At 41.7% G+C, this 14,186-nt stretch overlaps 1 protein-coding gene across 2 annotated transcripts in view; it reads right to left on the bottom strand.

Annotated features, from left to right (window-relative positions):
• Positions 1–14,186, bottom strand: part of ANKRD50 (ankyrin repeat domain 50) — a 45,055-nt gene that overhangs the window by 16,713 nt on the left and 14,156 nt on the right. For both annotated transcript variants that reach the window (XM_035112182.3, XM_035112183.3), the window contains exon 3: positions 4,347–4,576. In XM_035112182.3, coding sequence (XP_034968073.3) covers positions 4,347–4,576 — 230 coding nt within the window. The remainder of the gene's footprint in view (positions 1–4,346; positions 4,577–14,186) is intronic.

The following is a 14,186-nucleotide window of genomic DNA, read 5'->3' as shown; positions in this document are numbered from 1 at the left end:
GCATTCATAGTACAGTACGTAATTTTTTAATAAGAATGCAAAATCAAGGAAAGATAAAACACTCAAGCCCCACTGATATCAAATGGACAGTAAAGTGCAAATCCTTCAATATAACTTCTAAAAAATTTTAACATTGGCTATAGCTAATGTTATTAATGAATTCCATAATAATTTTAATGTAGGAAGTGTCTTCACTTGGAATCCCATGCATTGCCATAAAACTCAGGGGGGAATTGTGCTTCTCAGTCCATCCATAGTGGTAGTTCATATGCTTTCTGTACCTGAGACACTGAATAACACTTGTCAGTCAGAGCAGATGATACCATGCTCAGTGGGCAGATGTTCCAATTTGATATGACAGCTTTTTTTATGTTCACATCATAGGTGCTTGGGTTTACATCCCAAATACTGAGAATGTGTCGTCTAAAACTGTCACTTCTTGTACATAGCTATCTTCCTATTTGTAGGTGACTTTTCAGCCCACAGGTTGTTTTGATTTTGATTTTTGTTTGTCTGTACATTTCCAACATTTAGGCAGTGTTTTATGGTGGTGACAAGAATCTGGGAAATCTAGGGGTAAAGTAAGTGGAGCTGTACAGGCCACTCTGTTCCATTTGGTCTCACGGGCACTCAATAGTAGCTTCATTGTGTTCTTTTTCAGATTCCACAAATGGCATGCATTTTGTAAGGACTTTCCCCCCCAGAAAATATGCACCTTTCAATGCTTTGAAAATAAATAAAATGCATCTACTTGCATGCACTTTTTGCACACCAAAACTGCATTGCAAAAATGAGAGAAAGAAGAGAGCAAGGTGAATAGGAGTTGCATTCCGACCCACAAGCAAATTCAGCACCATCATATCAGACTGGTCTTCTGAGAAAAACAGACCAAATTAATCCCTCCCTCCTCCTCCTCCTCCTCCTCCTCTGTTGCTGAACTATGATCCTTTCCTCTTGCAGGGGACAAAATGCATGCATGCTGTGAAATACATGCTATGAAAACTATGCAAAAGTTATATTTCAAATTGCTTTTGCTCTGCAATTTGCTCACTACTCAAAATTATGAGCATAGGTTCCAACTCCCAGATTGAAAAATCCGGGATTGGCAGCAGCGTGGCACCGAAAGTCATGCTGCGGCCATTTTGGAACTGGGCAGAGCAGCACCGGAAGTCGCTTCTACGCAGGCTCTGCCCATTTCCAAAATGGCCACAGTGCCAGAAATCGCTTCTGCACATGTCCAGAGACTCCAGACATGCGCAGAAGGAGCCTCCCCGGGCCGGTAAGAATCCAGAGGATTTACGGGGGGGGGGGGTTTAAAATCCGGGCTGCCAGCAGGAAACGGCTGGAAAAACGGGGGTTTCCCGGGGAACACGGGAGACTTGGCAGCTATGATTATGTGTTTTATTTGCCTATAAAGAAGGGGAACCTTCCCTTTCCATCTTCTGAAAATAAACTGCTCCGCCCAGTAACCAACTACATACTAACATACATACTTCTGGAAAGTTCTCAACCTTCAGTTGTCTTAAACAAAGACACGTGTACACACTGGATGGAAGAAGCAACCTAACTGAAATGTTACCTACTTTTTTGTATCTAGGAAGGGGATGGATCGAGGGAAGGCAGGAGAGTTATGCAATACGGGAGCAGCAGCAGGAAGAAAACAAAAAAGAAAACATTGGAAAGAGGAGAGGACAGTGCAAATGCATGTATTTATTCTCAGGCTACAGAGGAAAGCAATCATGGCTGCTGCAGCTCCTTACAAGAAAAAGCCTATTGTGTATGTATAAAATTATACACAAGACACTGCACATGCTCCATTAACTTGTAAATTAAATTAAGTGAATCAACCAAATTCGCATGCCTCATTTTTTAGAAATATATGAAATAGCGAAGGGGGGAAAGATTTAAATCAATTATGAAACAAGACCTTTTTATCAGAGAATGAAAGATCAGCTGCAACCCTGAATGATGCGCCTGTAGCAAGTATCAGGAGCAACCAGATTCAATTGGTGAGGCTGTTATACGAAGGTTGAAGAAATGAAAGATGCACCCCTAAAGCATAATTCAGTCATTTTCCCCCTGTAACCTTTCATACTTTGGGGGGCAGGGGGAGTTGGGGGGGAAAAGAATACTTCAAAGATGAAAAAGTGAAATGAAATGCAAAGCAAAAATGCAGTAGCTGTATGCTTTCAAGTTCACATCTTCTTTTCAAACATCCACATGGGCTAATAAAATATTCCATTCAAGGAAGCTGTTATCAGATGAATTGTGGGCCCTGCAGAAGCTACTATGCTTATCAACAAGGTACGATTGTATGCCTAAACAGCAAAGGGGAATCTGTCACTTTTCACTGAAAGGATCTGAAACTGCTCAAGAAATTCACTCAAACACAGTGCCGTTCAAAAGCTCTTGCCATACAGGAACTGATAGCTCAGGTAAGTTTGACAAAAGTCATTCATAGATTCAGAACTCCTGTTATAGTAGAGCAAGCCCACCTCACCACTCAGAAGCCTTGCCCAAGACTCCTGCATTGCTGCCAACCAGTTGGCATTGACCCGGGACAGGGCCTTCCTTGTGGTGGTTCCTCGTTTGCGGAATGCTCTCCCTGGTGAGGTGTGTCTGTCTCTCTCATAACTGATTTTTTTTTTTTTAAGGAAACAGGTGAAAATATTCCCATTTACGCAGGCATGAGATGGCCAAGATATAGTGGTTATGGCAACCGTGAAATAAATGTCAGGGTATGTGATTGCGTTTAAATGTTTTGATTTGATTTGAAATTGCACCGTTTAAATATTTTGCTGGGCTCCCATGGGAGGAAAGGTGGGGTACAAATTTAACAAATGATGATGATAACAACAGACTGCTCAGGACTCTTTATGATAGCAAATCAACCTAAATCATTGATAGCCAAAGCACCATTGCACCCTCTTTCCTGCAATGTCCAGCCAGTGACATCCATGGAGAACAGGCTGGCATGGCACACAGAGGCCAAAGAGGAGATTCTAGGGTCAAACTAGACCAGTGTTTCCCAACCTTGGGTCTCCAGCTGTTTTCGGACTACAATTCCCATCATCCCTGACCACTGGTCTTGCTAACTAGGGATGATGGGAGTTGTAGTCCAAAAACAGTTGGAGACCCAAGGTTGGGAAACACTGAACTAGACAATATGGATGAAACCCAATAATGCCACTGCAAGAACAGAACCAATTTCTGCTAACACAATGAACTTCCTCTCACCATAGGTTGGGAGGGGAGAAAGGAGAAGTTCACTCACACAACATTAGACTTCACCATATCTAACACCGGGGCTTTTTTTCAGCCAGCATTCACTGGAACTCATGTGGGTGCCATTGCCATTATAAGAGAACAAGGGTGGCATCTGTGATGAGTTCCAGCACCTTTTTTCCTACAAAAATAGCACTGTCTAACACCCTATGTTAACTGTGCGATTGCACAATTAAATGCACCTCAGTTTTTAAGAGACATAGGGAGGCATTCTTGATTTTGACTATGGTGCATTCAGACTGTTTCAACCCTTCTCCTCTCTCCCACTTCAGACCTTGTGTATATACACAGCACCCCTGAAGTTCTTGCTTGCCCCAGGGGGAAAGCTGCCAGCGGTGTTACTAATGCCTTTAAGATATTAATAATAATAATCATTATCAATTCTGGAAATCAAATTATCATAACCAAATGCATCAGCTAGTTTTGCTGTAAGGGTGAAGAGACCAGGGTTTTTTAATCTATTTATTCTTACTGTTAAGGCTTTATTATAACTGCAGTTTTATTTCACTCATTGCCTGGTTTCAAGCTGGTTTCACTTGAAGGCTTGGAATCCAGAGTTTATGCTTCTCTACGTTTAAGAAAAATCCCACAAACAATAGCAGCGGAGTGATGAAATGAGCTCACAATTCAGCAAAGACTGGAACAACAAGTTGTAGAAGATTCCCAATAGTCTGCCAACAGCATACTCCCAGGATCAAATACAGCTACACCCATACCATGAGCTTGCAAAAGGTAATCCTCAACTGCCAGAAAAGAAGTTGACAAATCTAGATTTTTAGACAGAAAAAAATAATTGCTGCACACACACCAGAATAGTGGATTCAATTCTTCAATGCTGTCATGTTTCATGCACTGGGGAAAAACAGGACAATAAACCCCATATAATATATCAGCACCCATGCAGCACTATTGTCAACTGGGTAAAGGCTCCAAGAAAATGGAGATTCCAGAAAGTTAATTGCTGAAATTTAGTGATCAGTAAAACATTTCAGAATAGGATTTGACACATGAGGATCCAAAAGTGAAGGAGGAGCTAAGTTTTCATTGGTATTTGTACTCACCGGTAAACATTTTTGTAACAGCTTTGCTCTGCTTCCGGGCAGAGCACAGGAGCAGCAACCACGGAGGGAAAAACTCATAGTGACTAGCTAGAAGCTCAGCTATAGTTCCAGATAAGCCTGTAGATGTCTGGTCGCCTTCTCCAATGTTACATCCCTCATCCACAGAATCTACAAGGAGGAAGAGACTTTGCTGAGGGGGCTTGGCTCCGAGAAGAGGCAGCAAAATGCACCTGCAAGGAGAAGCAGGAAGGAGAATTATAACACACACACATAAAATCCAGAAATATGTTCTATATGGGTACTTTTGTTTTTTAGCAATGGAACTTGTGTGTGTGTGTTTGCGTGTACACAAAGAGGTGCTCATAGTATGTACTAAAAGGAGGTCGCTAGGGAATTCTTTTCCCAGTGTTGGTCAGGGAGTGCAGACTCACTTGCAGCCACTTTAATATTTGATTAAGCCTTTTAACATGTAAACAAATGCAGCAGTTCAAGTGCTGAGGACAACAACAAGCACGTCCGGATTACGCTTGTGCAGCTACCCAATACTGCCATAAACAGGGAATTTCAAGCTGGATATGCCCAGCAGAACGTATGTGAAATCTGAATAGAGGCTTTATTAGTACAAAGCTCAATCCCAGCTAAAGTTCTAGTAACAACTATTCACAGCGATATTCCTGGTCTGTACAAGTCCTATTGGAAGGTACTGCAGATACACAGACCACAACTGCGCTCTTGTGCTAATGCCATCCATTTCCATGGCCGAGTGCGCAACAAGTGGATGCTCTCATGATGAGACAGTACACAATCACAAAACCACCCAGTAAGAGCCTCTTTGCATGATCTCTGAAATAACATTCCTGGATTCAAGTCAGTATCCAGTTTGTTTACTCTAGCAAGCAGTTAAGTCCAAAGCTAAAGTGAACTGAACGTGAACCAGCAACTCTTGGCAAGATCAGAGGTGCTGGCTCACCTCTCGTTCATTGGAGGTTACATGATTATTCACTGTATGAATACAAGATATTGCAGGACCATCTACTCAAACCAAACCAGATTGCCTACCCCATTTGCCCCCACGCAAAATGTCACAGTTGTAGATGTCTGAGTCCTTGCATCAGTGCTAGGAAACAGGCCATCACCTCCCCACCCAAACTGGTTGGGGGGGGGGGAGCATATATTAACAGCAAGTACAGCAACAGAGCTATGGAAGCTTCAGAAGTAAAGAAATAGCCCTTCAGGAAAGGCAGCTCTCCCCTCCCCCAACAGCATGGTTCTCTCTGATCACAAGATTTGCAATTGTATTGGGGTGGGGTGGAAGGAACAGGCAAAAACCAGAACCACTTAAATAACTCAAGGATGTGTCCGTGCTCTGGAATTCTTTATGACAGCATTTTATCAAAGGATGTGTCATGATAACAACCTGGATAATCCCCTCAGAATATAATTATAATTATAAATCCCCAATAAATGGGATTTAAGTAAGGTGTGAAGTAAAAAAAAGTACATGCCAGAAAAAACACACACAAATAGTTCAAAGTCTGTACAGCCAACGAATAATTAGGCATTAGAGTTGCAATCCTGGTAACATTTGCATTCTAGTAAGTCTCACTGAACTCAGTAGGACTTGCTTGTGAGTAAGTTTAGGACTGCACAGCAAACCTATGAAACTCAATGTTTCCTTCATTATCCAAAGACCCTATGCATCTAATTGCACTTTCTGCCATCATGAAATGTGAGAAAGTCTTGGTAAACCAGTGAAAAAAGCATGCTCAATTATCCAAACTTCTGATTACTCAACACAGCTATTGGGATGAATAAGGCTGTAGTACTATTTTATCAACCGGCAGGGATGGGGGCGGGTAGAACATTCAACGCAACTTGCATTTTTGCCATACCAAGGAAGTGATTCACCAACCGCTTCCAGTAATGTAGCCCCACTGACTTGACCAGATGAGTGAAAGGCCTGACACACTTCTGAAGTGTCATTTTGTATTACTAACCATTTGCCTTTTTGTGTGTGTTTTTGGACTGGAATTCCCCCATCACCTCTGAGAATCCATAATTTCCATCATACTTTTTCTGCGTGCAGTTCTTTATGTCCCTATTTAAGATGAATTTTATCATAGAGGTGATTCCTAATTTATTTGAAATGGGTTTAAAAAAATTCATTGGTGCATATTTAAATGGAATAGATGACCACCACTTTCTAATAATTGTAAAGAGCTAGGCATTCCATATGTAAGGTAAAACACATTCCATGCAAATTCACCACAGTTCACATTTAGAACAGTTTGGCTATTCCCCATTTCCACCAGTGCATTCTGACTAAGATTTTTAAACACAAATTTAATTCTACCAGGGGAAAAAAAAGAATGCATTACAACGCATTACAGCTACCATTAACTCCCCAAGGCTAGAGCATCATTACAACAGGAGATATCACACCAAAAATCAGACTCTTTTAAGTGTCTGCTTCAGCGCATCCAGAATTCTCTAACCTCCAACCGCATCCTGACCTCAGGCCTATTCAGCAGATTCTTCAATAAGGCAACTGTTCCTGCCATGAAATAGTATTGACTAGAAAACAATCCCTTTATTTTCAAAAATGCCATCTTGGTTTCAAAGTAGAATGAACTGTGGCTCTTTGCCCCTTTCTCGCGCCAGCCAAATGTTTTGTTATCTCTAGAGAAGGTGAGCAGTCATCTTGAAGACCGTTTGAAAATAATCATGAGCTCTGTAAAATAAGATGGAAACAATATGCCATCAAATCTAATTATATGTTTTGAGTGAGAAATCGATCTTCAGAATGACAATGAGTGGAACAAAGGGCTGGGAGCATCTGAAACTTCTGCATCTTCACATAACACTGGCTTTACTTCCAAATTCAGATGTGTAGCCGACCTGTAGTTAGCCCCTCTTTATTCACTTGTTTCTACTCTTTCCCTAGATATTTACCTTAGGTAATCACGCCTACCCTTCACTCCTCCCTTCAATAGCAAAAACACCTTTATGAGAAAGACTCTTCATGTTAATCAGACGCTCTTTAAAAATATGTCACAAAGAGCCTTCCTTTCAAATCCACAGCACTAAACTTTCCCAACTTTTGCATCTTTGCGAATTTGCCATCCACACCATGTAGGAAAAAGGTCTCCACAGAACACCATGAAACACCAGCCAGTCATGTGGCCTTGGTTGGGAGATGCAACCAAGCCACACCTTTTATTTTATTCTCCCCTCCCTCCCACTACATTCACGCTTGTGTAGTAATTTGTGATAAAATGTTCATGGCAGCAGCAGCAGCGACAGGAAATGCCTTTCATCTTGGAAGCTCACACTAAACACGTTTCCCTAGAATGGCTCGTTTTGGGACGATCAGCGCCAACTCTTCCTGCAACCTTTGCCAATACTCCTGAAAGTGCTAAAAACCTGCACTGCTACACCAGGAAATGGGAATCTGTGGCCTTCTGGATTTTGATTGACCCAGTCGGTATGGCAAACAGTGAGAGGTGATGGCAGTGGGGTCCAGCAACACCTGAAGGTCTCTGTACAGTGGTACCTCGGGTTACAAACGCTTCAGGTTACAGACTCCGCTAACCTAGAAATAGTACCTCGGGGTAAGAACTATGCTTCAGGATGAGAACAGAAATCGCGCTCCAGCGGCGCGGTGGCAGCAGGAGGCCCCATTAGCGAAAGTGGTACCTCAGGTTAAGAACAGTTTCAGGTTAAGAACGGACCTCCGGAACGAATTAAGTTCTTAACCAGAAGTACTGTACTACATTTTTTACACATGGTTTTCTTTATCCTATGTAAACTGTGCTAGCCATGCAGGCATCAAAATTGGACCTAAGAAACAGTACAAATTGGTTTGTGTGTTCATTGATCATTTAGATGTAATTTCAGCCTTATCTCACCAGAAGAGGTCTATAAATCTGAAAGACCATATTCCCGCATACGTACCTGCCTGAGCTCTGAGATATTCAGGGGAGCCTTTTTATCTTGGTCCCACCACCCTCACAGGCATGTTTGGTAGGGACGCAGGTCAGGACCTTCTCAGTGGCTGCTCCCAGACTTTGGCTGCTCCCTTCCTAGAGAATTAGACTGGCTCCCTCCTTGTTGACTTGAAGGGGCTAGTGCTGTCTTGGTTTTATTGCAATGATCTATATGTTTGCATGTGTATGTTTAAATGTGTTTTTAGATGAAAGCTTTCCCCGCTTTGTCTTACCTGTTTCTATTTTAGCTGTAAGTTGCTTTGGGTTCCTTTCAGGGGAAAAGGCAGGATATTAATAATGATATAAATTAAGAAATAAATGAAGATCACCCACAGGAAACCTCAATATACTTTTTCCAGCAGCACTTCTCCATTTGTGATTTGGTGCCATTTTCAAACTGCTCAACTGCACCAATGCTATACAGCTTCTGAATTCACCTGAGTTGACAATTCATTTCAGCGCTAAGAGAAGTCTCTTGCCAGAGATATCCGCTGAGTGTTCGGACTTACAAGATTTACAGTTGCCTCTGGATCCCTCCTTTCCTTTCCTGAATCTATATCATACAAACAAGGAAGAAGCCTGACAAATCTGAAAAGAATTTCATGTGATAAAAAGAGGATGCACTTCTGCAGCAATCCAAGGATTTCCCTGGATAGATATGAAAAGGAAGCTACAGACAATGGAGGAGTAGAGACTTCTACTCGCAAAGGCTTCCTCAAAGGACGCAATAATTCTTTATAAGAAGTTTAAAGTAACAATACTGCATTTTATTTTATTTTTGCTCCAGTAAAGCCACTGGTAGCTCTCCCCACTTCCTCCATATATTTCAACTTTCACCTTAATAAATTTAACATAACTTTCATTGATCTAAGTACTTGAGGGGAAGTGTAAAACCACAGAGGAACTGCACTATGTCTGGATAGTTCAGTGCAAGACTTTGTAGTCATTCTTCGGAATTAGCAGACTGTGAATGCATCCTTTTTAACACAGATGACAAGAACTGGTTGTAGCTTTCAAAAGGAACCAGTGCCATCTACGATGCTATCAGAACTTCCTTATCCCTGCAAAAAAAAAAAAAACCACCCCTACCTAACATTCAAGAATTTCCCTCATCTCCTTTACAGCCACACAAAACTGCTGGAATCCCTAGATCCTCTCTCATTTTTCCACTGATACAAAATATGCTTTAGCCCCCAACACATATGACACAAACACTAGATTGCATTCCATTTCTTTTATTCATCCTCATGACATCATTCCAGGCATCCTGCACAATTCCTCAATGTCCATTTAAGTTAACTACTTCATTGGCAACCCCCCCCCCCACTTTCCTTCCTAAAGTTGCTAGCAAAAAGAATGAATAAAACAGGTTTCAGGACTATGGCTGCAACCCTAACTTTGTCTGCTGAAGTTCTGTTGAATCCAGTGGGACTTATTCTCTAATACTCGAAGGAAGGACACTAATTCCTACTTGATCGTTTATTTATCTACTTATCTATTTCATACACTGCTTGATTGCAACAAACAAACCGACAAACCTCAAAGTGGTTTACAAAGAGATTTTGCCATGTAATATTTCCCCACCTTCACTTAAATAAATAAATATACCCTGCCCATCTGGCTGGGTTTCCCAGGTGACTCAAATAAGATCAGGGTCTGCTATCCTATGGTCACGTGTGCTCGGCCTTTTGGGGGTGAAATTGAAAACATTCTTACCTGGGAGCAAGTCCCAATGAATTAAGTAGGACTTACTACTGAGGTAGATGTGCACAGGATTACACTGTTAGCCTGCCTTTTCTAGCTGCATTATTATAATTTATGAGCAGGCAAGCAGAAGGGACTGTAGTTCATCTTTCCATAACCACTGACCTCCTTCTTCATAGCCTTTTTGACAGCAGCAGTGCTCTGAATGGTAACAACAAATCCAGCACTTTAAAGGTTGCAAAGGGAAAGTCTCACACATACCACCATGTCACACCCCACATTTATCTGTACTGACTTTCATCTTCCCTTTTCAATTCCCTTAGTTAATCCAGCCAAGCAATGAGTTCAAATGGATCACTGTATCATCTTGTAGCTTACACTTGGACACCAGCACAGCAACCATAATTATGAAATTTCAGTGTCTCCTCTTTCACCGTTACCGAATCCTTATATAAATCTGTTTTAGCCAGTCTGCTTTAGACATAGCTATCTTTGTTTCATCATTTTACAGATCATTAATATGTTAAGCTCATGTCCTCCAGGTTTATTAAATGCCCGAAATCTATACTGTAACAGTCCAGGACTAATACAGAAACAGACTATTTTGACATGAGCTTAAAATTGTAAAATTATAGCAAAGGTAATGCCTCTCTATTTTTGGTAACATGCTCTGTAAAATCAAGCTTTCCCCCCTTATTTGTTCTCTTCTACTCACAAGCTAGTTCTCTAGGTCATAACATATGCTAAATCAAGCAGGATTCCTTCTCTACACCATCTTGATTTATAACTAAAGCAGTTTGTAGCACGACCATGTATGGTGGTTTGTTCCATCTCTCCTAAAGAGTCCGTTAGAAAGAAGAGAGAGAGAGAGAGAGAGAGTGCACTATGTAAAAAAGATTCAATTTTTGAACTGACTCATACATAATAGAACCAGTAACAAAAACTTTAAGAGTGAAATTCTGCACCAACAGAGCTGAGGGGAATTAAGAGTCCAACAACATCTGAAGAAACACAGGTTCCCCACCCTTGGTGTCAATTTTTAAGGACACTCAGTTATTTCAAAGAAAACAACTATATTCCCTCAGTCCCTTCTATACCCTGAAAATGAATTTTCTACCTCTTTCCCTTAACTTCTGGTATTATGCATTGCCTATTTGTCAACAACAACTGGAACACAGCAAAATTAACCTACGTTCACTGTATGTTTGTCATGACTGTATCTTGCTGTAGTCATTTTTGCTTTTCTAACGTTAATTTCTTAACCTTCTGCAGGTTTCAAAAATTATGTGCAAGGACCATTCAGCCTTCCAACTTTGCCCCTGGACAAGTTGCTTCTTTATGCCATTCATCCTTTCTCCTCTGATTCTTTTCTCATCTCCTTTGAAGTAGTTGGGTTGTCACAAAGTGACTCACCTCAGCACCAAAAGAGGCATAAATCACACTAACGCTGTTAACAAAATCTATTCCACAATTTATGTCTTCAGCCTCTTAGATATACCATGATTGCAAGAGGAAAAGGAAGACTTTTAAATAGCACTGTTCCACCTGTGCTACCACCACCGCATATTTTATCTGGCAATTTCCCCCAAAAGTCCTACTAGTGATTTAATGCAAAAAGTTCTCGGAAGTCCCAGAAGTCTGGGTTTGGAGATTTAGTAAAAATGACAGACAAAGCAGGTTAAGAACACCAAAATGAATTGAAAGAAAGATTGTTCAATTTTCTCTGCACTGCGTTTTAAGCTGTTTATATCTGTCCACAGCAATGGATGTTGGGGAGGGGCGAATTCTCATGACATTAAGTCATACTGAAAGCAGTATGTCCAGCTGGATACAGTGCTGGCCCTGTATGGCAAGGGCTCAAATACCAACTCAGCAATGGGTCACTTGAGGTCTGGGGTAACTGGCAAGCAACACGGAGTTGCTCATGAATAAACACAATAGGGACAAAAAAGCCCATTACTGACATAGGAGTCATAAAGAGTCAACAAAAAAACCCTGCAATCTAAAACATATGTAAATTCTGAATGCTTATGACTTAGTTATTTACTTTGTTGCTTCAAAACAACAGAATTCTTGTTAAAGGGTGGATTGTGAAGTAATCTAGTTCACTCCTATTTGTTCAAGTTCTTCCTTGTGCCAAATGTACAGACCATGTAGATAGTGGGGAAATGCTGAAACCTAGAAAAATGAAAGAAAACTGTCACTTGGTGCAACTACTAGAATCTCCAAAGGGTGAGAGGCCAGCTCATTTTTAAAAGCCAATTAATGCACTGATGAATTAAGAACAGAAACGTGTAGCTGAATTAAAAGGCAAGGATGAAAAGCACAGTAGCAGGAATGGCAAACAGGTCAGAACAAGGTTGATAATCATGATTTTATTTATACACCCATGCATTTTGATCAAATGATCTTCAAGGTGGGTAGGAAAGCTGGGGGGGGGGATCACATCTGGCAACCAATGTGCCCTCTTGGTTTCAGACAGCACATGGGTAGCAGAGTCTACAAAGCCCGGGGCACAAAGTTTCATGCCCCTCTAGCAGCTATGGTGGCTCATTTACAATAAGTTATGTGTTTAGTGTTAATTATGGAAGTGTGTACTAGATTCCGAGCAGACTCCTAGAGCACAATATACACCAGGAGGCTTAGTTTGGTCAGAATACATTAATTTGCCAGACATGAAATATATTGACATTATTTTCAGCTGTCCATAGGAGATCTGATTTGTCTGGCTGGTGGCAGAGGATGAAAGATCCCCAACCCCTTGCTTCTGCAATCCCAGGGCAACTGGGGCACAGGTTTTGGGGGGGCTGGCATGGAGTCTGCAGCTCTTCATTCACTGTTCAATGGCTGGTGAAAGGTTAGTTCTTCCAGGATTTAGAACAGCTGGTGCACAGTTTGATTACATACTCATCCTATTCTGTGTTCACATCTGCATTGACATGAACAAAGGGAAAAAGCATTAGGTATGGACTCGGTACAGTTTGCATACCTCGTTTGGTGCAGCGATATATTTCCTGGTGATGTTAGGTAACAATACTCCAAGGCTAAAGGTAAAGGTAAAGGGACCCCTGACCATTAGGTCCAGTCGTGACAGACTCTGGGGTTGTGGCGCTCATCTCGCGTTATTGGCCGAGGGAGCCGGTGTACAGCTTCCGGGTCATGTGGCTAGCATGACAAAGCCGCTTCTGGCGAACCAGAGCATCACAGGGAAACGCCGTTTACCTTCCTGCTGTAGCGGTACCTATTTATCTACTTGCACTTTGACGTGCTTTCGAACTGCTAGGTTGGCAGGAGCTGGGACCGAGCAACGGGAGCTCACCCCATCGCGGGGATTCGAACCGCTGACCTGATCAGCAAGCCCTAGGCTCAGTGGTTTAACCCACAGCGCCACCCGCATCCCCAAGGCTACCATCTGCTTAATTTTGGTCTCTAATGGGCACCTATAAAGGAGATCCCTGAGAAAGGGACATGTCTAGTCAGGCAAGGTTGGGATTAACTTTAAGCTGGATACAAATCGCCTAGCCAAACTGCAGAGATTGTGTTGCTTCATGTTCATCTGTCTACAGTCTACATCCATTAAGAAAGATGGCTTTTCTCAGCCAGGGAAAATATAGTAAGCCCAATTCCCAGCACTCAGAAAACTGTCACTCAATCCTGGGTGGCTCGTGTAAGTTTATCAGAACCAAAGCTGGTTCTGAACTGTGCATAGTTAAATTATGGAATTTGTTTCCACAAGATGTAGTAATAGTCACTAACATGGATGGCTTTAAAAGAGTTAGGAAAATCTGCGGAGGATAAGACTCTCAAGGGCTACTGGCCACAATGGCTATATTCTCCCTGCATTGGTTGGGGGTGTATTCTCTGAAATAGCAGCTTCTGTGGGCCAAGAGGGAGACTGTGCAGCACATTTCTGTGGTAAACTACGTAGATTTTGCATTAGTCTCACTCATCTCCTGAACTGCTCACCCAATCAAACGGAGTGGACTATTCTCTGCTTATTCCCACGAATAGCCAGCAAATATGAAGCACAAAGAGTTGAAACAAGGGAAACATTTGCTTAAAAACAGCCTTTTTGTTTGAGCATGCTGGTAATGATTCAGAAACCCAGTGACAGAGTAATAGCATCTCATTTCTCTAAAACATCTAGAAC

This window comes from Zootoca vivipara, chromosome Z1 (genome assembly GCF_965207765.1).
Source record: "Zootoca vivipara chromosome Z1, rZooViv2.hap1.1, whole genome shotgun sequence".
Taxonomy (NCBI): domain Eukaryota; kingdom Metazoa; phylum Chordata; class Lepidosauria; order Squamata; family Lacertidae; genus Zootoca; species Zootoca vivipara.
The sequence above is the reverse complement of the archived record's forward strand: the minus strand, read 5'-3'. Positions and strand labels throughout refer to the sequence as shown.